Source organism: Grammomys surdaster, unplaced genomic scaffold (genome assembly GCF_004785775.1).
Source record: "Grammomys surdaster isolate TR1022 unplaced genomic scaffold, NIH_TR_1.0 125271, whole genome shotgun sequence".
Taxonomy (NCBI): Eukaryota; Metazoa; Chordata; class Mammalia; order Rodentia; family Muridae; genus Grammomys; species Grammomys surdaster.
In genome coordinates, this window is record NW_021620153.1 from 84,613 (window position 1) to 111,749 (window position 27,137).

The 27,137-nt window shown below is 46.9% G+C and overlaps 3 protein-coding genes across 3 annotated transcripts; 1 reads left to right on the top strand and 2 right to left on the bottom strand.

Moving 5' to 3' along the window:
* Positions 1–318: 318 nt before the first annotated feature.
* Ndufa7 (NADH:ubiquinone oxidoreductase subunit A7) lies at positions 319–11,985 on the bottom strand. The gene is made up of 4 exons (XM_028785533.1): positions 11,884–11,985; positions 11,089–11,138; positions 6,759–6,908; positions 319–524 (listed from the first exon to the last, which is right to left on the bottom strand). Exons 1-4 carry the CDS (start codon positions 11,932–11,934, stop codon positions 434–436), a joined length of 342 nt encoding a protein of 113 aa, XP_028641366.1. The 5' UTR covers positions 11,935–11,985; the 3' UTR covers positions 319–433.
* A 16-nt stretch (positions 11,986–12,001) lies between these two features.
* Rps28 (ribosomal protein S28) lies at positions 12,002–13,652 on the top strand. The gene is made up of 4 exons (XM_028785535.1): positions 12,002–12,130; positions 12,222–12,269; positions 13,338–13,471; positions 13,556–13,652. The coding sequence occupies exons 1-3, from the start codon at positions 12,092–12,094 to the stop codon at positions 13,458–13,460; spliced, it is 210 nt and encodes a 69-aa protein (XP_028641368.1). The 5' UTR covers positions 12,002–12,091; the 3' UTR covers positions 13,461–13,471; positions 13,556–13,652.
* Positions 13,653–13,761: 109 nt separating this feature from the next.
* On the bottom strand, positions 13,762–25,883 carry Kank3 (KN motif and ankyrin repeat domains 3). The gene is made up of 11 exons (XM_028785532.1): positions 25,845–25,883; positions 20,465–20,524; positions 18,445–19,695; positions 18,264–18,363; positions 17,884–18,087; positions 17,702–17,789; positions 17,093–17,309; positions 14,973–15,115; positions 14,682–14,882; positions 14,506–14,604; positions 13,762–13,990 (listed from the first exon to the last, which is right to left on the bottom strand). The coding sequence occupies exons 2-11, from the start codon at positions 20,496–20,498 to the stop codon at positions 13,925–13,927; spliced, it is 2,403 nt and encodes an 800-aa protein (XP_028641365.1). The 5' UTR covers positions 20,499–20,524; positions 25,845–25,883; the 3' UTR covers positions 13,762–13,924.
* Between the last annotated feature and the right edge of the window lie 1,254 nt (positions 25,884–27,137).

The following is a 27,137-nucleotide window of genomic DNA, read 5'->3' on the forward strand; positions in this document are numbered from 1 at the left end:
ACAAGTAAAAGTGCTAGCCTCAAAAGGCTGAGACCTAAGTTACATCCTCAGAGCCCAAAACTGACGTGCAGTGGCTCAAATCTAATCCTACAGCAGGCTGGGAGGCAAACAGTAGCCTCACACAGACACTCTTGGGACAGCTAACCTGGAGTACACAGGACACCAAAAACAAAAGACCCTGCCTCACCAAGTGGAAGAAGAAAACCAAGTCTCAAAGTTGTCCTCTCATGTCTACACATGCTGCAGCATGTATTCACACACCCAACAAACACAGTAATAACAGACCAAATCCAATCAATAAATACCAAGAAAAGGCAGTTTGGAAATAATGGCATTCTCTGTATTTGTTATAAATTAGGTCACACTCTCCCCAGAGGGAATCCAAGGAGGAAAAGCAGTCATGTGGCCCTGGAGAGACAGCAAGGTAGCCTGGTCACAGGTATGGCTGGTCCTTGGACAGCTCCCACCTCTTCATGGGAGGAGCAGGTGTCACTGCTTTCTTCTCAGTGGCTGCCACAGCAGAACTACACGAAAAAAACCGACAAACTCCAGTTAGAGCCAGGTCTACAAAGAATAGTGGGGAAAGATCTTTTGGTTTATTTGTTGTGTTTTTAATTTTTATTGAAAGTAAATGTTCCGCCGGGCAGTGGTGGTGCACACCTTTAATCCCAGCACTTGGGAGGCAGAGGCAGGCGGATTTCTGAGTTCGAGGCCAGCCTGGTCTACAGAGTGAGTTCCAAGGCAGCCAGGGCTACACAGAGAAACCCTGTCTCAAAAAACCAAAAAGAAAGAAAGGAAGGAAGGAAGGAAGGAAGGAAGGAAGGAAGGAAGGAAGGAAGGAAGGAAGGAAGGAAGGAAGGAAGGAAAGAAAATGTTCCATACAATATATTCTCTGACCATGGTTTCCTCATTTCCTTCCAACTCCAACCTCCATGACTTCAAAAAAAAACTGGCAAATTAAAAAAAAAAAATTCAAAGCAGAACAAAAAACAAAAATATCTATATACAAATATACACACAAACATACACAAAACCCATAAAAACACAAAGTCAGAAACCATAAAATACAAGCAAAAGACCTGTAAGTAAAAAAATGCCAAATAAAGCCTTATGAGCTCCAAAAACACTACTAAGTTTGTTTTGTGTTGGCATTTACAGCTGTGCATGGGAACTGTCCTTAAGTGTAGCTTGTATACTGAGACTCACTGGAGAAAACTGATTTTTCTTTGCAAGCAGTTGTCAAGTTCTAGGTTTAGAATAGGGGCTCACATCCAGTCCCCCTCTCTCTGCTGGGACCCCACCTGTCTTGAACATGTGCAGACCCTATGCATGCTTCCAGTCTCTGTGAAGTCATGTACACCAGTCCTGCTCTGTATGGCACTGTTTCCTTGGTGGCCTCCAGGTCCACTGGCTCTTTCAATCTTTCAGCCTCCTCTTCTGCATAATTCCCTGATCCCTGGGTGGGGTAGGGGGTGGGGTTGATAAAAACATCCCAATTAGGACTGACCATTCCAAAGTCTCTCACTCTACACATTGGCTGGCTGTGGGTCTCTGCAGTGGGGAAGGGCCTTAATGGCTGCAAATTTCCCTAGCTCTTAAAGTAGCTATGCCCACCATAGATCAAAGGCAAAGCTTTCTGGATATGGAGGACAGAAGGCAGTATCTCAGAATGCCCAAACCCTCCCCAATGAAGTCCCTCTGAGGGTCATCTGATGCCTACTGAGAGCTGGCCAAGCCCATGAAAAGTCTCAGTTATCCTACCCTGTTTCCCAAGCCCAGAACCCAGCCTTGAATACCTGAAATCCTCCCTTCCTACCTGTACCCAGTGTGGACAGACTCCTGAGCATAATGCTGTGTGTTAGATCCCAAAGAAACCTGGGGCAAATAGTTAACTGAAATGCCTATTACCATATCAAAGGCAATGCTGCTGCCAGGCTCCCTTAGCTTCAAGAGTCCTGGCTCCTCTCAGAACTTATCCACCCTAACCTAAACCTCTCCAGCCCCTGAAGCCTCACTTCCCTTCTCCTAGCTTCTCTTTCCTATGTAACCCAGCCATTTCGGCCATACATTCTTTTGGCTTCATGTTCTAGGTTCTTCTCCCTCTCCTGCTCCCATTCTTGTCCCTCTTTTCTCTTCCTCTCTCACTCTCTGCTCCCACTTTATTCTTTCTCCCAGTTTATTCTTTCTGTCTGGACCTTTCCAGATGCTTCTGGCTAATTTCTCCTTCAAATCTACAATAAAGACCTTCTCCTCAACCATACCTAGGAGCAGTCACGATCTCATGTTCATTCACTGGTTAATGGGAATCCATTGTTCTTTCTCAGATAGTTGAGTGCCACACAAACACTCCATGGCCAAGTGCACAGAGGCAAAGTACTAGTGACATAAGGCTAGGCCTTGAGATGGAGTATGGAATGTAAACAGACAATCCCAGCACTTGGTAGGATAATGCAGGATTTTGAGTTTCCAGCCAAACTGGGCTACATAGAGAAACCTTATCTAAAAATACTGGGGGGTTGGGGATGGGGCTGAGTGCAACGGAAGTAGAGTGTGTGTGCTTTAAGTGGCATGTACCTATAATCCCAACTACTTAAAACATTCTAAAGCAAGCAACTAGATCCCCTGTGTCCAAGTGTTCCAGGACAGCCAAGGCAAAATAGTAATGGGTATCTATCTGGAATTAACAAACACCATAATGGCTGGGCACACCTGTAAGAGACTTTTCTTAATTAAATCATTTGAAATAGGGAGGCCTACTTCTAATCTGAATCTTTGAGGAAGATAAACCTTTAATCCAGATATTTTAAGGTGGGAATGATCCACCTTTAATTTGAACCATACCTTCTGCTGGCAGCCTATAAAAAAGACATGGAAAGAAGTTATCTCTGCTTGTTCTCTCATTTCCAAGTCTATTCCTGTACTGGCATTAGATCTCTTCAAGATGCTGGCTATGCTGAAGACCAGCTAAGACATCTGGCCCCATGGACTGAACACTACTGGATTCTTAGACCTCCATTCATAAGCAGCCACTGTTGGATTAGCTGGACCACAGCCTGCAAGCCGTTCTAATAAACCCCCTTTCTATACATAGAGAAATTCGTTCTATAATTCTGTTGCTCTAGAAAATCCTGATCAGTGTAAATGCCTTTAATCCCAACAGAAGTGAATCACTGTAAATTAGGTCAGCCTCGTCTACATAGTAAGTTCCAAGCCAGCAAAAGCCGTATGTAGCTACATAGGAGACCCATTAGAAGAAAAAAAAAAAAAAAAAAAAAAAGCAGGCTCAAAAACACACTTGAATCACCAAGTTCAAACAAGCGCCAACCGACCCCCAAACTGTCATGCGGTCAAACTCTCTGCAACACAGAGAGAGGTACAGAGGTTTACAAATACAAAAAGTCAGAGTGGAAAGAAGGTAAGCATGTCACTGTGGAAATGTCCCCAGGCGTAGAGGAGAGCCAGGGATCCCACAGTCCCCGAAAAAAAAAAAAAGCTACCTCCCCAGAAAGTGCAAACATCCTCAGGGCCACAGTGCAGAACCTGAAAGAGTCAGGTAGCTGGACATGCTTTGCAATACTCTGGTGACAGGGGTAACCAGTGTGTTCTAGCCTATCTTCTAAGTGGTTCTGGCCTCATCACCTCACAGGTGTCACAATGCAAGTCTAATGTCACTGTTTTGCAGATAAAGAAACTGAGACTTTAGAAGGCCATGGAAGCTGGAGCAGCCAGGCACTATGGCATATGCCTTTAATCCTAGTACTCAGGAGAGGCAAACGGGTCTCTGGGAGTTCAAGGCCAGCATGGTCTACATTAACAAATTACAGGCTAGGCAGGGCCACATAGTGAGAATCTGTCTCAAAGCCAAAGAAGCTGTGGCACACTGGCATACACATGTAATCCTAGTACTTAAGTACAAAGTAAAGGCATGACAACTACAAGTTCAAGGCCAGCCTGGGCTACCAAAGACCCTACCTCAAAAACAAAAAGACCTCAAAGTGAATTTTTGTATGGCCTAGGCTGTTAGCCTCTCTGGGCATCAATTCTGTTTTGCAAGAATTATCAGGAATCAAGTACAGCATGTATTCTATTCATCGGCTTTTTTTTTTTTAAGTATACAATAGAGTTTATTCAGGGCATGGGAAGGAAAGGAGAGAGAGAGAGGTAGGTGTGAACAGAAGAGTAGAGGCCGGGAATGGGGAGAGAGAGGGCAAGGAACAGGAGCAAGAGAGCGAGAGAGAGCTATGAATCAAGAGACATGCGTACAATACACTTACTCTAACTTTAGCTGACTTTTCTTTGTGATTCCAGAATTGGTCAGTATCTCATTCTGTGTGTACATGTTTCTGTGTGCAAGTATATGGGTGTGTCCACTTCCATGTGTGTATGTCTGTGTATATATGCACATGCAGTCTTTGTTAGGTCTGTATTTCTCCTAGGCTGGATGGCCATCGGGTCCAGGAATCCACCCATCCCTGCCACCACAATGCTGAGGTAACAAGTGTACACTAACAGGCTCAGCTGGAGTCACAGATTGTAAGCCAAGAACTCACCAACTAAGCCATCACCTCAGCATCTTTAAAAAAAAAAAAAAAAGATTTATTTAGTTTATGTATGTGAGTACACCGTCTCTGTCTTCAGACACACCAGAAGAGAGCATTGGATCCCATTATAGATGGCTGTGAGCCACCATGTGGTTGCTGGGAATTGAACTCAAGACCCTAGAAGTCAGTGCTCATTACCACTGAGCCATCTCTCCAGCCCCCTCTCAACATCTTAAAAAATAACAATAATAGCCGGGCAGTGGTGGTGCACGCCTTTAATCCCAGTTCTTGGGAGGCAGAGGCAGGTGGATTTCTGAGTTCGAGGCCAGCCTGGTCTACCGAGTGAGTTCCAGGACAGCCAGGGCTACACAGAGAAACCTGTCTCAAAAAAACAAAAATAATAATAATGATAATAATAATAATAACAATAACAATAACATAAGCCTCATGTGGTTGTGCATGCCTTTAATCCCAGCACTCAAAAGGCAGGAGCAGGGGCAGGCAGGTAGATCTCTGTGAGTTTGACGCCAGCCTGATCTACAGAGTGAGTTCCAGGATTAACAGACGGTTACAGAGGAACCCTGTCTTAAACAAACAAACAAACAAACAAACAAACAGAGTGTTAAGAGGGTGGGGAGGTGGTCTATGTCTATGTAAGTGCATAGTCTACAGAGCGAGTTCTAAAACAGCCAAGGCTGCTACACAGAGAAATGAAGTGTAATGAGGGGTGGGAAGGAGGGTGTGTGTGTGTGTGTGTCTATGTTTTGAAACAGGGTCTTCAGAACTACACAAAGAAACCCTGTCTCGAAAAAACAAAAAACAAAAAAACAAAAAAAAAAAAAAAAAGAAAAGGAAAGAAAAGAAACAGGGTCTTACTATATACCCCCAATAGGTCTTGGACTCAGTGTGTAGACCAGGCTGGCCTCCAGCTTGTAGCCATCCCTTGTGCTGGGTTGTAAGGTGTGTGTGTATCACTGTATCTGGCCTCAGCACCCCATTCTTTTCTTTTCTTTTTTTTTTTTTAAAGTGTATGGGTATGTCTTAGGGTATGTGTTCAGTAAGTCTATATATATGGGTACAGGTATGTCTATGTATATGGGTAATTTGCCTACATGCATATGTGTGTGCACCATTTGCATGTTTGGTACCTATAAAGCCAGAACAAAGCATCAGACCCTCTGGAACTGGAGTTAAGGAAAGTTATGAACTGCCACATAGGTACTAGGAACCCTACCCATGCCCTCTGCAAGATCAACAAGTGCTCTTAAATGCTACATATCGACAGCCCTCTAATCTCACTGGCTTTATAGACAGAAAAGGACTGAAGGAAGCAGAAACCTAACAAAGAGACTGATCAGTTCAAAGTTACCTTCCTTACAAAGGCTAAGCTAGAGGGAACTTCTTTATCATGCCAGCCAAAAACTGGTCTGCCAGGGAACTGACTGATCTTTCACTGACTGTGGCTTCTTAGAAGGCTAGATACATAGCCAAGCGTTACTCAGTGGTTCAGACGTCTATGTAAATGCCTGTTCTGTCTGGGTCTGCTGGATCTAACACAGAAACTCATTCCAGACTCAGGCCTCCTATGGACCTCATGGAGTACTACTGTCATCCCCAACTAAGAACACACACCTGAGGACAGGGACCAAGTAGGTTGTTTTCTCTTGGCTCCCTTTTGTCATCATCATTTTTGGATTAATTGACTGGAGCCGAGGGCATGCCAGGGCAGATCAGAAGTTGACTTGCAGGCACAGAATCTCTGCTTCCCCACGTGCATTCATGAGCTCAATCTCAGGTCATCTAGTTTGGCAGCAAGTGCTTTACCCACTAAACCATCTTACCTTCTCCAACTTGTCTTGAGACCACCCCTAACTATATCCCAGGAACCTACAAACTTCCTCCTTCAGTCTGTCTTCAACTCCCCAACACACTACCAGGCCCTTGGCATTTTTTAACCTGGGTTCTGGGGATCAAACTCAAGTCTCAATGCTTACAAGGCAAGTAGCTTACTGAGTAAGTTATATTCTCAGTCCTGGCTTGAACTCTTGATTTTCTCAGTCTCAATCTCCCGAGTTCAGGGATCACAAGCCTGTCCCCACTATATCCAGCCAATAAAACAGGATTGCGGAAAGCATGTTTCTACTTGCTAGGGAAGAAAAGCCAGTAGCAGTAGGGAATGTTGCAGAGTTCTGGGCAGGGGACATTGAGGATCCTTACCTCTCCGCTGTCTTGCCCGACACCAGGGCCTTTTGTGAGGACATGATGATTGAGGGAGGCACAACTTCCCGGCGGCCATCACGAGTACAGTAGTAATTGTTGGACAGCTTGTGACTAGGGCCCACGGGGAGCTTCGGAGGTGGCTGAGTCCTGTGGAAAAACTGACACTGAAACAAACTGACAGCCCCTCTCACTGCCACAACTCATGTACAAGACTGAGGATCTGGAACTACAATGAAGGCTGAAGGCCAGAGTCATGCCTTGCTACGTTGTCACATTATATACCTGGGTCTGGGACGAGAAACCAAGCAGCAGATACTAATCTATATATAAAAAAGTCTTCAAGCCAGGTTGAGGAAATATGCTCCACCCCAGTCCCTCTAAGTCTCACATATGGTTAGGTATGGAGGATCACTTACCGGAGATCCCAAGACAAGAGACCTAGACATGCTTCCATCCCCAACACAAAGCCAAGCTTAGCAAAAGCCTTCCTCCTACCTAAATGTGCTCATGAAAATCAGGTCAGAGTGCCAAGCTATGACCAGCCTTATCCAGCAACTGTAGTCTGTAACACTGAGGCACAGCCCCAGGTTACCCCACTGAAGTGCCTCCCCCACTCCGGTCCGTACCCCCAAAGACTAGGTTATGGGGGAACTTTTTGAGTTCCCTGTTATCTCAGGAACCCTTTGAATCACCCTGCTGGGATAAAGGTTTACTACTCAAAGAACACCTTGCCCTAGGAACTTGTCCAAGTTTCTGCCCTTCCTGCCACTGCGTGGTCTGCTGCCAAAACTCCCTGTAGAGGGAAGTGGAGGGTTCTGTGGAATAAAGCTCAGTCTGGCCTTGGGTTAATCCTGAGCTTACCAAGAAACCTAAAGCCTTGGAAGTAAACAATGAACTTCAAACACAAAGGGAAGTTTCCCAGGGACAAAGGTAGATGACCATAAAGACTTGGTTTTTATTTGTTTATTTGGCCACATTTCAAATTTAGCCATCATTTTTACCTGGGAATTTTCAGTTCTCCTTAAAAATTTAAAAGCCATTGTTTTTTAAATAAGAAGTACGGTGGTGCTAGAGAAATGGCTTAGCAGTTAACATTAGCTGTTCTTCCAAAGGACAGGGTTTCTATTCCCAGCACCCACATGGCACCTCACAACTGTCTGTCACTCCAGTTCGGATACCCTCACACAGACATGCACGCAGGCAAACCACCAACGCAAATGAAGTAGAAGCAAGAGAATCAGTTTAAAGTCATTCTCAGCAACGTAAGTTCCAAGTCAGCATGGATTACATGAAACTGTCTAAAAAAAAAAATTTTTAAAAAACAAAAACAAAAGCAAACCCCAAAGGCTAGAGAGTGACTCGGCCATTAAGAGTAACTGCTGTCCAATCATAAGGAACGGAGTTTAGATCCCAGCACATACATAACCAGCAGAGCATCCCACAAATGCCTGCAACTCCAGTTCCACAGGATCCAATGTCTTCTCCTGGCTTCTGTCTGCAAACAGGAACATCTTCAGACACATACGCACATAAATAAATACTTTATATGACTTATATAGTTTATTTAATAATTTGGGGGGGTTGGTCTGGTTTTTTTGTTTTGTTTTGTTTTGCTTTTTGAGATAAGATCTCTGGCTGTCCTAGAAGGCTGCTGGCCTCAAATTCACAGAGTTCACGTAAATCTACATCCCAGTCCTAGAATTTAAAGGCCTGTACCACTACACCTAGCTTAAAATGTCCTATGATTGTCAAGCAGTGGTAGAGCATGCCTTTAATCCTAGCACTCAAGGAGGGACAGGCAGGTCACAGGAGGATCTCTGAGTTCTAGGCCAGCCTGGACTACAAATTGAATTCCATGGCAGCTAGGCTACATAAAGAAACTCTGTGTCGAAAAACCTAAAAAAATTCCTAAAATTAGCCAGAGTACATGCCTTTTAATCCCAGTATAGAGGAAGACATATCTGAATGCAAGACTATTCTTGTCTTCAAAGCAAATTTCAGGATACCAAGAGTTACACAGAGAAATCCTATCTTAAATAAAAAACAACAACAACAATAACAACAACAAAAAAAACTCTTAAAATTAAAAAAAAAAAAAAGATAAAATGAGAAATATAGCTGGATACTGGGTGAACCACTACAGTCCTAGTACTCAAAAGAGGAGAGATCCAGAGCTGAGTTTCAGGACAACCCGAGCTACACAGTGATATCCCGTCTTTTGAGGAAGAGATTGGAGACTGGAGAGGTGGCACAATAGATAGCACTTCTGGCAAAAGGCCCAAGTTCAATCCCCAGTACCTATATGATGGCTTGCAAGCATCCATAACTCCAGTTTCAGGGGACCTAATGCTTTCTGGCCTCTGGGATATTGTATACATATAGTGCACAACCATACATGCACATAAAATACCCACACACAAAACAAAATAAAAATTAAAAAAAGGAAAAAGGTGATGGCCAGATGGTTCAGCAGGTAAAGGTGCTTGCCACCAAGCCTGATTTGGGTCCAATCTCTAGGACCCAAATAGTGGGAAAAAAGAACTATTACCATGCTTTCCACTGACCTATACACAAACACACACAAACATAAACAATAAATCTAGTAACATTAAAAAGGAAAAAGCTATAAAGTTCTAAAGTGACAAAAAATATGTGAAATTTAGAATTTGCCTGAAGAACATATATGCTATGTTCACATATATGTTCATCTTTACACAGCAAAGTAAAAAGAACATTCGTCCAATGCCAAGAACCAAATGAACCACTAGAGGGCGCCTTTATCCTGAAGAAGCTGGCTCCCACCTGTATTCCCAGTAAATCAGTGCAACTCTCTTCCCTACAGAAGTTTAAGCCAACCTGAGCTACATATATTAGTAAGTTTCATGCCAACCAGGACTACAATGTAAGATCTTGCCTCTGAACAGGCTTAGTAACACATGCCCAGTCAATTTAGCATGTGGAAGGCAGGGGATCAGAGTAAGACCTGTCATAGATAGATAGATAGATAGATAAATGTTTTTTTTAATACATGCTGTATTTATCCCTTTCTGACAACATCCACAAAAGAAATAGACAATTATGGGGCTGCTGAGATGGCTCACTCCGCAGAGCACTTGTTACTCTTGCAGAGAACCAGAACTGGATCCCCACACAGGGTCTCACAAGCACATGACACTCCAGTCCCAGGGGATCTCATGCCATCTCCTCAACGCACAGGCATGAAGCACATATACGTAACTCATACAGGAAAAACACACATTTAGATTCAAAAAATAAATCTAACAACTTTTAACAAAAAAAGGTGAGGATAAGAATTTAAGCCGAAGCCGGGCACTGGTGGCGCACGCCTTTAATCCCAGCACCTACGAGGCAGAGGCAGGCGGATTTCTGAGTTCAAGGCCAGCCTGGTCTACAGAGTGAGTTCCAGGACAGCCAGAGTTTACAGAGACACCCTGTCTTGAAAAACCAAAAAAAAAAAAAAGAAAGAATTTAAGCCGAGGGCTGGGGGTGTAGTTCACTTGGTTCACTTGATAAAGTGCTTAGCATGTATGAAGGTGTCCCCAGCACCACATAAACCTAGTATAGTGGTATACTCCTGGAATCCCAGCACTTGAAAGACAAAAGCAGGTTCATGAGTGTAAGGCCACACTCCAGCTACACAACAATTTTGAGGCCAGACTGGGTGCTGTTTCAGATAATCCCCTTGGCATCTGCTGGATTTTCACATAGGGGCTCATTCTGAACCCAGCAAAGTGAGGTGGGGCCTCTGAGTGCTAAAGCCACCAACCCCACAAACCAAGGATGTTCTTGTTTGTGTTGGGATCCAAAAGTCCGAGGACATGACAAAGACTCATCAATATATAAATGTGTTCAAAAGTGAAGACTGGCCTGACTCTAACCAGTGACCTGGCCTACATAAGCCTCGTTTTCCCCATCAGTAGCTTGAGAACATATCATGTGTGTGGTCACAATGAGGACTGCAAATCTACCCAAGATACCAACAAGTAATGCAATCTATCTCCTAACTATTCCAAGACAGCTCAATGAAGTTAAAATTTTCTTCTTTCACAGCCTGACAAGAGCTCTGCTCAATTCTCCAAGGAAAGTTTAAGAGAACAACTAATTTAGGATTGTTTTTTCATGTTTGTTTTTTAGACAGGGGCTTGCCTGGAACTCACCATGTAGATCAAGTAGGCCTTGAACTCACAGAAATCAGCCTGCCTGTTTCCTGAGTGCTGGGATTAAGGGTTGTACCACTATGACCAGCCTTGGATTTGGGTTTGGTGGAAGAATGACAGGATGAGGGCAGCAAGCAGGGCCTGCTCACCGCTTGGCGATCTCCTGGTAGCGCAGCTGCAGCTTCGCCTGCAGGTCTTGCTGTGGGAGAAGAGGAGAGGTCAGACTCTAGGAAAACCCAAGATAGGGCTAGGGAACAAAAGTAGCCAGTCAGGATAAGGATACAAGTCTTGCATATAAAGAAAGGCAGGGGCATGGCTTACAGTTTATTGGTTAAGTTTTCCAAAATCTAACCTAAAAAGCCTCCCTTTTTTATTTTATTTTCTTTGGATATGGGTCAATATACTAACATGGAAATTCTCACTTTCTCTGAAGACCCACCCACCCAAACAGTTGTTTGCAGAGCTCCATCCAGGGCTGGATATACCTTTCTTGGACCCTAAATTAAAAGGCATAGATAGCTATCTCTCTTCCTCTTGTCCACCTCCTACCTCCTACCTCCTAGGAGCTGCAGAAATCTACAGTTTCCCTGGCCTTTTTCTTCTTCCAAAATCTAAAACCTGGTCCACGACCTTCCAAAAATAGGGGCACAAGATTCAAAGCTAATACGGGGACGAGTAAACACCAGGTCTGAGTGGAACGTGGGAGGCAAATGAGGCGAGGAGAGAGGTCTAGGAAAGGAGGAGAAAGGAAGCTAAAGCCAGGCACTCTAAAGCCAAGGGAATCCCAGGAACCCGGCAAAAAAACATTTAGGACCTTGAGTCTCTGACCACTGCAGTCACAAATTCAGGGATCCTAACTCCCCACTGAAGTAAGGAGAGCTAGGATTCAGGGGCGTACAGAACCAAAATCCTTCCCGGCCCAGATCGGAACATTGCACACGCACCCCAGACGCCCAGTTCCGCAGCTTTTGGATAACGCGAGTAGCAGACGCCATATTCCTACCGCTCCAAAGGACGCTAGTGACGACTCTGCCCCGAGGGTTCCTGGGTACTGTGCGTGATCTCGCGAGAGCGGAAGTGAGGCGTGGTCAGAACAGACTATAAAAGGCATCCCCGACTCACGTGACTCCTCTCCGCCAGATCGCCGCCATCATGGACACGAGTCGCGTGCAGCCCATCAAGCTGGCTAGGGTGAGGTGACTGCGGGTGTTTAGAAACCTGAATAAAGCAAGAGAGAAGAAAGCTGGACCTGTCGGATCTAATTGTCCCTTCTTTCCTGTAGGTAACCAAAGTGCTGGGCAGGACCGGTTCACAGGGACAGTGCACGCAGGTGAGCGGATGGGAACGTTCCGACCACTGTCTGGGGTCGGAGCGGAGTCCTCATAAATACCAGGCTGGTAACTGGATTTGGTGATGTTTAATTCTAACAGCTAGGTTTAGGGAGGATATAACTTTGTAGCGAACCTGGGTACCGTAGTGAGACTGTTTTTGAAAGCTTTGGTTTTAAAAAGGTGGAGTTGACTGGAGCTGTGGCGTAGCCTTGCTTGCCATACAAAGAACCCAAAAACTCAGTACTGCACTCACACTAAAACTAGTAATCTCGGGCGTCTAAGGAAGTTCACTGGGAGTTCCAGGTTTAGGCTACAAAATGAATAAGATCCAGTCCCAGAAAAAGCTGGGGCGCATAGCATTTAAGGCCTCAGTCCGCCGCATGATAGGACATGTCTCCAGGAGACAGACAAGGCTGGGCTAGAGATGCCCTGACCACTCCCCTGGTTTATACCCAGAGATACTAAGGTAGGAGCATCCCTAGTTCAGGGCCAGCCTCAAGTAATGTAAGTCGGAGGCACACAGATAAAATCGTAGGGAGGGAGGTGGGGAAGGAGTGTCGTGGGTAGTGGTGTAATTCCAGAAGGATCAGACCGGGCTACAAGAGACCCTGTCTTGTGAATGATTTAATGCCTTTATCTCAGCGCAGAGACCAATCTGGCATGTGAGACCTTATTTTTAAAAAGAAACACCCTTTTTGTTTTTGTGTTCCTTTACTCGGGTTCTCCCAGATCTCAACAGTACCCACAGTAATATGGGTGTATACCTTGTCTTTTTAGGCTCTGGTATAAGCCCTTCTCTTTTTTGGTGGGGGAGGGTGCCTCACTTTATACGTCTGCACTAGTCGATAAGTGTCCAAAGATGGTAAGGGGTCAATTCCCTAAACTGTAACTACAGGTGGTTAGCCAGCTGTGTGGATGCTGGAAAATGAAGCCTCTGTAAGGGTGACAAGTGCTCGTAACTGCTGAGTGATCTGACTTAGTCCCTGTCCCAGGCTCTTACTCTGGATCCATTACCTGTTCACCTCACTAGTAAGTACCAGCATTTAACTCTTGTAATGGGTTTGTAGGTGCGAGTGGAATTTATGGATGACACCAGCCGCTCTATCATCCGAAATGTCAAAGGTCCCGTTCGAGAGGGTGATGTGCTCACCCTGCTGGAGTCAGAAAGAGAAGCTCGGAGGTTGCGCTGACCTTGCTGCTGGTGAGTAAATGGCAACCCTTGGGAGGAGCCACTGCTGGGGAGGTAGGGAAGGGCACTCTATCTAATGCTTGGGTCTGTTTACAGGGTCCTGGAGTATCCACTACTTAGCCATGGAATGACCTGCGACTGTTAAATAAAGCATTTGTATTAATTCCTTTTTAGGAATTGGTTTCTCCAGCAACGTCTTATGTTGTAGTGACTTTATTTTGAAAGCCCTTCCATAGGTGTGTGTGTTACACATGGGGTGGGGTGTGTGTATCCTTACTGCTTCCATCCAAGCAAATAACAAATTTAGTGGAAATACTTTATTAGGAAGGATGTTTTGTGAAGTGACGCATTTTACCCAGGCTTTGCCTCAGCATTCCTAACAAGCTAGAGGGGGCATCTTCACAAGGTGCCCTGCTGTGATTCAGAAACTCAGCAAAGTCCTACGCTCCAGATGTAGGTGGCAGCTCATAGAGGTTGAGGTCCCTCATTTGTCACTGCATCCCTTTGCAGTGTCCCTGGAGGTGACTGTCCCTAGAACAAAACATGGTCTATTCAGATACCATGGTGGGGGGAGCAGTAGTGGGAACTGGCTTCATGTTAGAAGTATAGGATGAATTCGTCACAAAAATGGCAAGGATAAACCCAGTACTGCTGTCCAGTGTCCTATGCATTAGGTGTGCTCTCCCAAGCATTCTTGGCTGCTGAGGCAAACTTTCACCAAGTCTCCAGGCTAGGATACAATAGTTTGCACCATTTTTCCCTCTTTAACAAGAAAACCTTACCAAACCAGGTAGTTGGGGTATGCCTTTTATGTGTTTTATCCTAGTTTCTAACCTGAAGGTTACCTCCAGTTTGGTAGTTAAACATCAAATAGTGGATTGTGATACTTACCAACAGGAGCCCCAACACTGCCCCACCACCACCAAACAGTATTTGAGGCTTGCATAAAGTGATTGACCTCTTTGACAGTTTCTCCATCTTTGATTTTAAAGAAAAAAGGGCTTGTGAAGGTGCTTAACATCTTTGTTTCTTGGGACCACACTTACCTGGGAGTCATGGTGGTTTGATGTCAGGTGGGCATGGAGCAGTGCAGCCACTTCGTCCTGTTCAGCCTCCAGTGCAATGGCCAGGGCACTTGTGCCCTCCTGAGAAATAGGACATTCAGTCCCTGGGCTACAAAGGCATACACCACCACTACTCCAGCCCCTTGCTAGTGGCTCACATTGTCTAAGATGGTTAGGTCACAACCTGGCTGGGCCAGCAACAACTGAACTGTATCAAGGTGTCCATACTCGCTGGCACACATCAGTGCTGTAGCCCCATCAGCATCTTGTACATTGACATCAGCCTCACATTCCAGTAAGGCAGCTACCATGTCCTGGTGGCCATGGCTGATGGCCAGCATGAGAGCTGTCTGTCCAGTCTGGAAATTGAAGAAATGAGGTCTGAAATATTTGAAGGTAGAAAGTGGCACCACCTTACCCACCCATGAGGACTGGGAGTATCTATGCACCTGGCTAGCTTTGGCATTGACATCACCCATGCTGAAAAGTCTCTGAACCACAGTCATGTCTTCCTCCTGTCCTACAGAAGTGAGTGCAGCCAACATGAGTGCAGAGTAGCCAGCTCTATTCTGGTGATTGACATCACAGACCCCTGGGGAGAAGAAAGGTCAGTCACTTCATGTAAGCCTCAAATACTGATTGTTTTGGGGGGGGGGCAGTGTTGGGTCTCCTGCATCACAGATGGTGGGTAAGCATCTCTTACCCCAGGGTGACCACAGACAAAGACAGGACATGAACTTCTGCTTCCAGCTCCCCCAGCACTGAGATTCCTGGGCAAGAACTACCAATTCATGGGACTACATCCCTTGCCCCTCAGCCACCTGAATCCCTGTGTGTGTGTGTGTGTGTGTGTGTGTGTGTGTGTGTGTGTGTGTGTGTGTGTGAATAGAGATTAGAAAAACCTGAGTGTTCCCTACCTATGAGCTAGGTTGATAGCCAGTAAGATCCTGCAGCCTCTATTACCCATAGTCCCAGAAATAAACCACTGGTTTACATACACTCTTGCAATGCAAGTATCTCTGTCCCTCTTGTTTTTATTTGCTAAGTATCTCTCTTCAGGTCCACTCATGAATGCTTTACTACAACAAGGACACAGACCTAAACACTGGAGAATTTGCCAGATGTGCAATCCCAGCACTTAAAAGATAGAGGCTTGGCCACAAGTTCAAAGCCAGCTTGAGCTACATAGTTCCAGGCCTACACAGTAAGCCTTGTCTCAAAAAATAAGGTAAAATTTTTAACTTGGCCAGGTGATTGTGGCACAGACCTTTAATCCCAGCATTTAGGAGGAAGAAGCAGGCAGATTTCGAGTTCAAATCTAGCCTAGTCTGCAGATAACATTCCAGACCAGCCAGGGCTCTCCAAAAAAAAAAATGTGTGCCATGCTGATATGAGGGTGAAATGGGACTAGGGACTGAGCAGCTAGAGGATTGAAGGTCCCAACAAAGAGAATAATGAAGTCAGTAACAGGATAGTGGTTGGTACCCTCTATGTTGTTTCATGAGCAAAACAATTGGTCACTCTAAGACCATGCTAGTACACACTAGATTTGATAGTTATGAATAGCCACGTGAGTGTATTTGCCTCAGAGGGGAAATAAGATGAGGCAGAGTTAGCAAGCAGGAGGCAGGTGAACAGTACTCCAGCTTGACGATAGTCAGAAATCCAATCTAACCAGTGAGCAACAACACACACCCCAGGAGACAGTGGAGCCCAAAAACTCAGGAAACAGTAAGGCATATGTATACGCCTTTAATCCCAGCAGAGACAGGTAGATCTTTTGTGAGTTCCAGGCTAGCTAGAGCTACATTTTTTTCCTGTCTTAGAGGAAAAAAAGAAAAATGTCGCCGGGCGGTGGTGGCGCACACCTTTAATCCCAGCACTTGGGAGGCAGAGGCAGGTGGATTTCTTAGTTCGAGGCCAGCCTGGTCTACAGAGTGAGTTCCAGTACAGCCAGGACTACACAGAGAAACCTTGTCTCGAAAAACCAAAAAAAAAAAAAAAAAAAAAAAAAAAAAGAAAAATGTCAAGGCCTAGTGGTTGAAGAATATAATATACCCAGGGAGGAAGGTGCTAAATTTGAGGTCTCTAGTCTCAAAGCTGGGTGTTATTGTGGGGGCTAGAGAGCTAACTCAGAACAGCTGAAGATAGTAATACCAAAAGGCCTTTACACCCCTGTAATTTCAGAATTTGGAAGGCAGAAGCAACAAGGTCACAAATTTGTGGCCAGGCAGGGGCTAGATACCTAGACCTTATGTTTGGGTGCACAAAGGGATTAGAACTGCAGGCCTGAGGACCAGACTTGGATCCCCAGCACCCACATAAAAGTTGAGCTGAGCACCATAGCACATGTCTAACTCCAAGGCTGGGGAGATGGAAACAGGTGGGACTTGCTGGCCAAACAGCTCCAGGTTCAGTAGAAGTTCAGTTTCAGAAAACAAAGTAGGGAATCATAGAGGAAAACACCCAAGAATAACTTCAGAGAGGCTCAATGGGACCCTCTTATACTCATCTGTGCCCCTCAGTGACCCTAACCTTAGCCTGCCTTGCCCCTCTTCACAACTCTGACCTGTATCCAGTAGAAGGCTGGAAATGGCCAGATTCCCATGAGACACGCTGTAATGCAGAGCTGTGTTTCCGTTGCCATCAGCCAGGTTCACCACATGAGCCAGCAGCTCAGGCCCCAGGCTTTTCACCCCTCGAAGCACCCCAGCCACAGGCTCAACCTGAGAGTGTTTTTGGCTGGACACTCGAAACCACTCCTGGGCCACAAGTCGTGCTGCATTCTGGCAGGACCAGGACAAAGAATGCATCAATGCTGAGAGAAGATGGGAGGGGCCGGAAAAAGTGTGTGCGTGGAAGACCCCTTTGATGACTAGGAAGCAAGGGAGGGCAATGCTTTCTAAGTAGGATGTCAAGAAACCAGGTGGAGAGCTGGGACCTCACCCTCTTCAAGAAGGAAATACACTCAGTGAGGTTCGTATGCTCAGGAAAATAAGACTTTACATTATGGGGAAATAGGAGTTGAGTACCCACTTGCTCTTGAAGCGTCATGGATGGGTCTGGGGCTCTGTTTTACTTGAGGCTGTGTTTGGGAAGTCAAAGAAAAGGTCACAGGTACTCCTGCTGTAGGAAACCCTGCACTCTGTCGGGGAATAGAAATCAGACCCACACTCACGACATCTCTGCTGGTGACTCCACGGGGCCGGGTCAGTTGCTGATTCAGAGCAATGCAAGCCTCCCTCAAACGGGGGTTCAGTTCACACCTGCCAGGGAAGCCAGTGTAGACTCAGGATCCTGTGCAACGATGACCAGGAGAAAAGAGGGTATCCACATTCCAAACCTTTAGAGAAAGCTCACCTCCCCTCTCTCCCTGCCTTCTGCTCTGGATAGGTCTCAAGCTTGCAGTCCCTGGTATCTTGGCCATTATGGGGGCCAGGAGTTCCAGCGTCAGATCCCCCTCTGCTATCATCTCCTGACCCAGAAGAGCTACTCCTGGGGAGTTCTGCAACACCATCTTCATCATCACTGTTGCTGACATCCTCACTGGAGGAGCTCTCATACCTAGAACAGGATGGAAGGCCCTGTGGGCTCATTCAAGTGTGTTGAGGTGAGAGTGGATTTTAAAGACGAGGAAATTGAGGACTATAGAAGCCACTTGATGAGTAGAGGGGCAAAGCTAGGATTAATAGCCTGTGTCCCTGTAGCTGCTATGGAAAGAAAGGGGAGAAAGCACTCACTCTCCGTTGAGGACTCCAACGAACTGCAGGCTCTTGGGTCCCTGACTGGATTGTGCACCTGGAGTACCATCTTTCTTCTTCATGATGGATTTGAGGATGCCTGGCAGGGAATCACATGAGGGGACTGAGTTTGACTTCAGCAATCTGGCAGGCCAAGGTTCAACCAGTAGTGGAGACTCACCAGCAGGGGCCACCTCGTCTCCAGCTGTGGGTCTGGGCTGGTTCTCCACTGGGAGCTCGGTCTGTGTGGTCTTCTCGGTGCAACCCAATATAGTCTGGGTAGCAACCTCGTGAGACTGAGGTCTGATCACTGCAGCCTCGTGGGCCTCCTCCAGCTCCCTCAATCGGCCCCGCAAGAGTTCGCTCACCCCTCGCTGATGCTCCAAGCTGGTGCGGAGCAGTTCCAGCTCACGCTCTGCAGCCTCGGGCAACCCCAGCAGCGCCTCGGTCACCCACGTGTCCACCTCAACGGTCTCAGGGACCACTTCCACTCCAGCCTCCCCTGTCTCGGGTACTGCCTGGGCATCCACCTCTCGGGTCTCAGGCACGACTTCGGTGCCCGCCTCCCGAGTCCGGGGTTCCCCATCGGATGTCCTAGACGCCGGGTCGAGCACCTGCAGCGCTCCTTCGGTGCGATTGGCAGCCAACCCGTCGGGATCGTCAGCCCGAGGGCTAGCCCTGGAGCGGACTCCGCGATCCCAGGTGGCCAGACGCTCGGTGAGGCGCCGAAGCTGGGCGAGCTTGTCTGGGCGCACCTCGATCTCTACTTCTTGCTCTGGCTGCACGCGCCCGGCCAGTAGCCGCGCCTTCTCGGCGCGCAGTGCGCGCACCTGCTCCTGCAGCTCCGGCAGAGCGCGCGCCTGGTCCTCGACCTCACGCAGGCGCCGCAGCGCCGCAGCCATCTGCTCCCTCACCAGCTGCAGCTGGGCGGGGCCCGGTGAAGCGGGGGCGGGATTAGGGGCGGGGCTGCTGCCGCCCGACCCGCGCGGGCTGCGCGTGACCGCGCGGGCCGGGCTGAGCGCGCGCTCCCGAGCCTGCGCCTGCTCCAGTCGTCGGCTGGTTTCCAAGAGCGTGTGCTCGACGCGCGGATTGCGCGAGAAGGAGCGTGGCGACAGCGGAGGTAGCGAGAGCCCCGGGAACGCCCCAGGAGAGAGTACACCCGAGGCCCCGCCGTCGTCACTGGCCAGGGATTCGCTGGAGGTCCAAACTCCTGGGCTCCGCGCTCCCGCGAGGCCCGTTCGGGACGCGCGCGGGCGGCGCGCGGACGGGGGTCCTGGAGCTCGGCGAGAGGCAGGACCACGCTCGATTTCCTCCACGTACTTGAGGAAGTCCAGGTCCAGGTGGAAGCCATAGGGCGTCTCCACAGAGTAGGGAGAGCTAGGGTTGCAGGCACTCCCCGTGGGGCCTGGGTGCAGGGAAGAGCCGCCCAGGTCTGTGGTATAATAGGGGCGTGGAGAGGGAAGAGGAGTCAAAACAAGAAGCTCCCAAACAGAGTGAACAAGTGTGTTTCCCGCTCCCTTGCCCCTGCGATGTATCTGTACCTCTGCCAGGGCTCAAGACCACACCCGAGGCTTGCAGGCGTACCTGCACACGATGGACATGTAACCATGTTTAAGCACTTATAAGCTTGGGACACTATAATAAGGAAGACAATATCCAGGCCCCTTGTTAGCCATAAAAAAAAAAAGACACAATCATTTCAAAATTATTTTCAAGGCACTAATACATGGTGAATTGCAGAACCACTGCAGGAGCCAACTTTGGCTCTCATGTCAGAAAAAAAAAAATTTCCTGTGGCAGGAACTTAAAAGATTGAGGCGGAAGCAGCTGCAAGGGCAGAAGGTTCCAAGAAGAAAAAAACGGTCCATGGAAGACAGTAGAGGTGAGAGAGTGCTGAAGAGGGATGGATGGATGGAAGTCAGGTATCTCCAGAAAGTGAACGGAGGAAGGATGGAAGACCTAAAGGATGGGCAGAGGGCACACTGTGGGAGTCTCCTAGGCAACCATGGGGCATTGGGGCATTATTTATGGGGGTTATCATGAGTGGGTTTTAAACAGAACAATTACGATGGCTAATAATGCTTTTGGGAAAGGCCATGTTGCTTCTGTGTTAATAAAAAGGAATTGCTGAGCTATATCCATATATACAAGCACCCAATATGGATCTGTGTGAATACATTTACCTCATTTTGTACACTCACCAGGAAGGTTCTGATTCAGGACAAACTTGGCCATGTTTCCTGGAGTAGCCACCAGACAGCCTGAAAAAATGTCCCCCAGAAAAGTAAGGGTGCAAATCCAGTCCTGTCCCTTGGTTCGAACCTGATGTTAGCTACACCACCATTGAAACTTTGAGCAAACAGACCCAACAGCATTCTTCCACCTCACCCACCCCCAGGCTCTCCTCCTCCCTTTAGGAACCATGGAACTACTATGCAACAGATGGATCCCAAGTGCTCTACCACTTTTGCTTTTAAGACAAAATATTGCTATGTGGCTGTGGCTAATACTGGCCTCCAAATCATAATCCTGCCTGAGCCTCCCAAGTTCTAGGATGACCAGTATGTGCCACCATATTTAGCTGCAATTTGAAGTTTATGAAGTATGAACACCCAAGTTGCAAAGCTGGGAAGGAAAAAAAGACATCAAGCAGAGAAAGATAAGAAAACAGGAAGTACTCCAGACTTTGGAAACTGAGTCTAGAGTGTCACGATCAAGAGCCAGGCGGAAACAGTGCATTCCTTTAATGCCAGCACTTAAAAGGTGGATCTCTGAGCTTGAGGCCAGTCTGGTCTACATAGTGAGTTCCAGAACACTCAGAACTAAGACACTGTCTTGAAAAAAAAAATAGGGGTGAGGAGGGAAGGGGCTGGAGAGATGGCTCAGAGATTAAGCACACTGACTGCTCTTCCAGAGGTCCTGAGTTCAATTCCCAGCAAACACATAGTGGCTCACAACCATATGTAATGGGATCCGATGCCCTCTTCTGGTATGTCTGAAGACAGCTACAGTGTATTCATACACATAAAATAAAGAATTCTTTAAAAAAAAAAAAAAGTACAAGATAAGCCTAGGCAACTTAGACAGACCCTGTCTCAAAAAGTGCAAACAGAGCTAAGGACATAGTTCAATGGCCAGATGTTCAACTATCATTCTCCAGGCTCAACCCCCATTTTTCTTAAAGAAATGGTAAGAAGATTTAATTTCATATTAGAATTTTAACTAAAGTTACTTGCAAAACCCCTATAGGAATGGAGGGAAGCATAGTCTAGATAAGTCTCAGTGATGCAATGGTTGAATCCCTGTCTCTCTGGAATGTCTCTAGTGCAGGGGCTTCATAATGGAAACACAAACACCAAAGGAGGCAAAGCTGTAACTATACATGAGGAGTTCAATGAGTACAACTCCTCAGATGACATAGGGAAGCTAAGAAAATGAAGGTCTAGAACTGTGGATTTGCCTAGCATACACAAGGACATGAATTTGACCTGGAGCAGCAACAAAAGTAAACAAATCCTGGGCTGGAGATGTAGTTCACTTGGTAGAGTACTTACCTAGCACCCTTGGTTACTGACTAGTGGTACATGCCTATCACTCCAACACTCAAGAGGTAGAAGCAGGAGGATCAGGAGTTCAAGGTCATCTTCAATTATATAAAATTTGAAGCCAGCCTGGGATACATAAGATCCTATCTCAGAAAAGTAGGTTGGAAGGATGGCTCAGCATTTGAGAGCACTTGCTGTTCTTGCAAAGGACCCAAGTTCAGTTCACAGCACACCCACTGGACAGCTCACAACCACCTGTAGTTCCAGTTCCAGGGGATCCAACAGTCTTCTGGCCTCGAGGACACTTATAATCTCATGATCCACATACAGTCAGATACATTCACATATAATAGAAAACAAAATTCTAAAGGAAAGAAGGGGCTGAAGAGTTGAGTGATTGTTACTCTTCCAGAGGACCCAAGTTTGGTTTCCAGTACTCACATAGTGGCTCACAACTTCCTATAACTCCAGTTCCAGTGGATCCAATGCCATCTTCTGGCCTCCTTAGGCACCAGCCACACATGTGGAATGCATACATAAATGCAGGCAAACACTCATATGCATAAAATAACTTTTTTAAGGAAGGGAGGAATAAAGAAGAAAAACAAAAGAAAGCCAGGTGTGGGGGTATACACTGTACACCTTCCACTCAGGAGGGTAAGACAGAAAGACAGATCAGTCTGGGCTACAACCAAGGCTAAGTTGTATTCTGAAAACTATACAGTATAGAGAGGAAGACCAGGTAGGGTGAGAAGGAAATCACACGTAATAGGATAGTTAAGATTAAGCATTAAACCCAGAACTTTAATCCTAGCACTCAGAAGCAGAAGTTGAAGAATATCTGTGAGTTCTAGGACAGCCAGAGGTACCTAGAGAGACCCTGTCTCAAAAAAAAAAAAAAAAAAAAAAAAAAACAGAAGCAGTATTAGGATAGGGACAGGGATGTAGTTTTAGTAGCATGCCTAAGGACCTGTGCTCAATCCTCAATGCCCAGCATCCCCATGTACATGCAAAAATGGACAAAAAGAGAATGATAAGAGGCTGGGACTTTGGAGCCCACATGAAAAGCCTTCAGGGAGCAGAAAGTGGCTCAAATTGATCATCTACCTTATATTCTCCCTGAGTAGCCCCCATAGAATTCTGTACCATGGATCATTATTGACAACTTTCAGAGCCATTAAGTTTGCTGCCTATGTGTAAAACCTTTCAGGTTTGATTCTGTCCTCCTTCTGGGGAGCCCTTGTTTGTAGTGCCCAGTCAAGCCCTTGCCTGTGTAGCTTTACACCAAGCAGACCCAACCCATCTTCTTGCTAACCAACCCTCTGCTCCAAACAACTAAAAACCCAACCACTCTTTCCAGTTTCTTGCATTCTGTATGGCGATCAGAGGGCCAGACATTACTAGCTCCTCAGCACCCATCAGCATGACTGCTGGGAGAACCCTCTTCTACTAACCGATCCCCCTTCTACAGCCCTCCCCCTGTCCAACCTAAGGCTCTGAAATCTCCCTCCCCACTCCAAGCAGCTGTTTCCTGTCCCCTCACACCGGCTACAAGGGGCAGGACAGCAGGTCACCATGGAGGACAGCCAGTGCTTCTCAGGGCTTGTTTTCAGGAAACTGCCAGGGAAGAACTGGGCTTTGGAAAAAGCCTGGACCAGGGCTCAGGGGTCTGACATTGCCTTTTACACAGCTGGAGTATGATCCTGTGCAGTCTGACCCCTCCTCCAGAAACCTGGTAATATCCAAATCCAAAGCATCGGGACAGGGAAAGCAGCCCGAGGTCATTTTTAAAACTGGAACATCCAGGCCCAAAGACTGAACTGAGGCATAGGGCAGGGAGATTACTAGAGTGGTAAAGAACAGTAAGATTTCTGTTTGCTTTTAATTTGGGTGGTTTGGGGCTTTTTAAATTTTGTGTCTGTGTGTGGGTATTTGCCCATGGATGCCAAAAACTATCGATCCCCTGGAGCTGGAGTCACAGGTGTGAGCTGACCAAGACAGCTGCTGGGAATCAACCGACAAGAGTAGTTAGTACTCAATATTAATCACTGAGTCATCGTTCCAGCCCGTTAGTTTTGTTTTCTTTTGTTTTGTGTTGAGACAGGGTCTCAGGAAGCCTAGGCTGGCCTCCAACACCTTCCGTAGTTGACAGTGAATTCAACTCTCCTGCGTCCAGCACCTGAGTGCTGAGATGACCAGAGTGCTTTACCTCACCTGGTTTGTACAGTACTGGAGATGGAACATTAGGCTTTGTGCACGATAAGCAAATTCTGTAATAACCGAGCTACTGCCATGACTTTATGTTTTCTCCCTTTTACATATGGGTCAGCTTCTTTTTGTTCTGTTTTGTTTGTGTTTGAGACAAAGTCTCCCTATGTATCTAAACTAGGCTGGCCTTGAACTCACAGAACTTGTTCTGTCTCTCCCTCCAGAGTGCTACCCTGGTTTTTTTGTTTTTTGTTTTATTTTATGTATTTGCTTAAGACAGGGTCTCACTATGCAGAGCTAGCTGGCCTGGAATTTGCTATGTTAACCAGGATGGCCTCTAACAGAGATTTCCCTGCCTCTGTTTCTGGAATCCTGGGATTTCAGGCATGTGCCACCACACCCAGATGAATGTTTTGTTTTGTTTTTTCATTTGCCCTCAGTCCCACTGACACATGCTAGGTGAGTTCTGAGCTGCATCACTAACACCTTTTTAATTTTTTTTATATTTTATTTATTTTATGTAGGAGGTGGGTGGGTACAAGGATGCCCTGGGGTCAGAGTGGAGGTCAGAGGGCAGCTCTGTGGAGTCAGCTCTCTCCTCATACATCGTAGATCCCAGGGATCCAACTAAGGATGTCCTTGTCAAGCACCTTTACTGGCCAGTCCGTCTCGTTGACCCATAACCCCCTTTACTAAATTGCTCAAACAGGCATTGAACACACTCCGTAGCCTAAGGCAGGCCTTGAATTCACTTAGCTCTCAGGCAGGTATTCAACTTTCAATCCTCTTACCTGGATCTCTCCTGTAGGATTTTATTGGCGCTTTTGGAAAGATTCCCTTTCCCTCCCCTAGAAACTGCAGGGAATCTGGGCCACTTCTCACCCTCCCAGCTCGCACCTGTCAGTTCCAGTCTTGGGAGTAAGGAGTGTGGTGGGGCAAGCCAACACTTAGACTGCTATACAAGCCAATGCCTCCCAAAGTGAGGCAGGCATGTAGCTGCCTCATCTCTCCCACACTGCCTGGCTGTCAAAGCTAAATCCGGATCCCCAGCCTGAGACCCCCTCATTAGGCCGTCAGAGCTGAAGCCACACGCCCCCACACCCGGCCCTGGACCTATTTTGGGACACAGAATTGTGATCAGGAAACCTGAAGGATAGTGCACAGAGCATGCACTGCGCACCCGGGGTCCTGAAGAAGTAATGTCTTACTGATACAAGGCTCTAAGAGGTGGGAGCCACTTAATGTTGGGACGGGATTCTCAGACTCAGTGTGTGTGTGGGGGGGGAGGGAGGATAATGGTAGGACAGGGGGTCCTTGAGTCATGACAAACACACGCGCGCGCGCGCACACATACACCCCTCCCCAAACATACACAACCAGGTCAGCTTCGAAAAGACAGGGCAGTTTCCTACAGGAAAAGCCGCTGGGCGGTTGCATCCGCTACTATTGTCTGTAGGTCCGGGGGGCCATCCGTCCCTCCCTCTAACACCGTTTCCGTATCATCCGCCCACTCCAACCCACTGCAAGAAGCCCATTCCCAGGTCTCCAACCCAACTTTAGGGAAGGGTCCCATAAAGTATCTGGGAGACGACGATGCGCACAAGCTTCTCGGTTAGATCCTGGATGGCTATGTGGTGGCGATGTGCTCAATCTAGGATCCGCTTTAAACCACCTGAGGCTCCCAATGTCCGAATGGTCACCATTACAGGACACAGCGCCCACCCCGTCGCAACGCACAGAACCCACAGAACGGAGCTAAAAGCAACACACCACTCCCGGACACTTGTGTCCTCAGTTTCCCCTCTAGGACCCGCGTCGGAGACTTTACCTGAATGCGAAGCCCCGGCCGCGCCCGCACTGCACCCGAGCCCGCCCCCTCGAAGCTCGGGACGGGTTATCAAGGCTTTCGCCCCTAACTGACGGCTTTTTCAGCCAACCAGAACTAGAATCTAACCTAACTATCCAATTGTAAGACAGAGTGAGCCATCTGGGCGGGGGCGGGGGCGGGGTGGGGACGAGCCTGAGGGCAGGGCCTACAATATAGATCTGTGAAGATGAGAGCGGTGCAGTGGGATGCTTCCCAGCCAGCTACCACTAAATCCTGCCTGGTCCAAGAGTAAGAAGATGAGATTTCTTTCACAGGACAGTAGGGGGCTACAGGAGAAATCTATTTAAACTTCCAATGGGATTTATGTAACGAGTTTAATTCCTACTGTCTTGTTGAAGTCCTAAGAGCCTGGATCTTGCCCACCGCAAGAACTTTGCATATATTGTGTCACTTCAAGAAATATTCTCGCCGGGCGGTGGTGGCGCACGCCTTTAATCCCAGCACTTGGGAGGCAGAGGCAGGCGGATCTGAGTTCGAGGCCAGCCTGGTCTACAGAGTGAGTTCCAGGACAGCCAGGGCTATACAGAGAAAAAACAAAACAAAACAAAAACACAAAAACAAAAAAAAACAAAAAAAAAAAAAGAAATATTCTCTATATGTGATACTTTCCTATATTTCCAAGTGTTCAATCTATGTGCCCCTGTGCCCCGCAAGAAACAAAATAAAAACGAATGAACCAAAAAACCGATAGCACAGCCTTTCCCTAGTCATTAGCATTGCCATAACAGTGGTTTATTAACTAAATAGCAATTTTCATTAGTAGAAAGGCAAGGTTACTACCATCACCCCTACTAGACATTTTAGGATTAGGGAACTTTTTATCCACTGCCTCAGGCTTACACTTGTTACTTAATAAATGTCTGAGAGAGAGAGAAAGAGAGAGAGAGAGAGAGAGAGAGAGAGAGAGAGAGAGAGAGAGAGAGAGAGAGAGAGCGCTAGATGTGTAAGACAAATGCATAACTAAGGAAGAGATTTTAACAATTTGCTACTTAGAAACTGATAGGTGATTTCTCCACCACCAGGTAAAATGAGCCAGTTCAAGCCAGATTAGAATATATTAAGGCAGGTTTAGGTTTATTGGGAAGCTGCTCTCCAGGGAAGTCATCTTGGGGAAAGGGGAAGGAGAAAGAGAAGGAGGAGGAGGTAGGGGGAGAAAGAGAAGGAGGGAGGGAAGGCTAGAAGGAAAGAGGAGAGAGAGAGAGAGAGAGAGAGAGAGAGAGAGAGAGAGAGAGA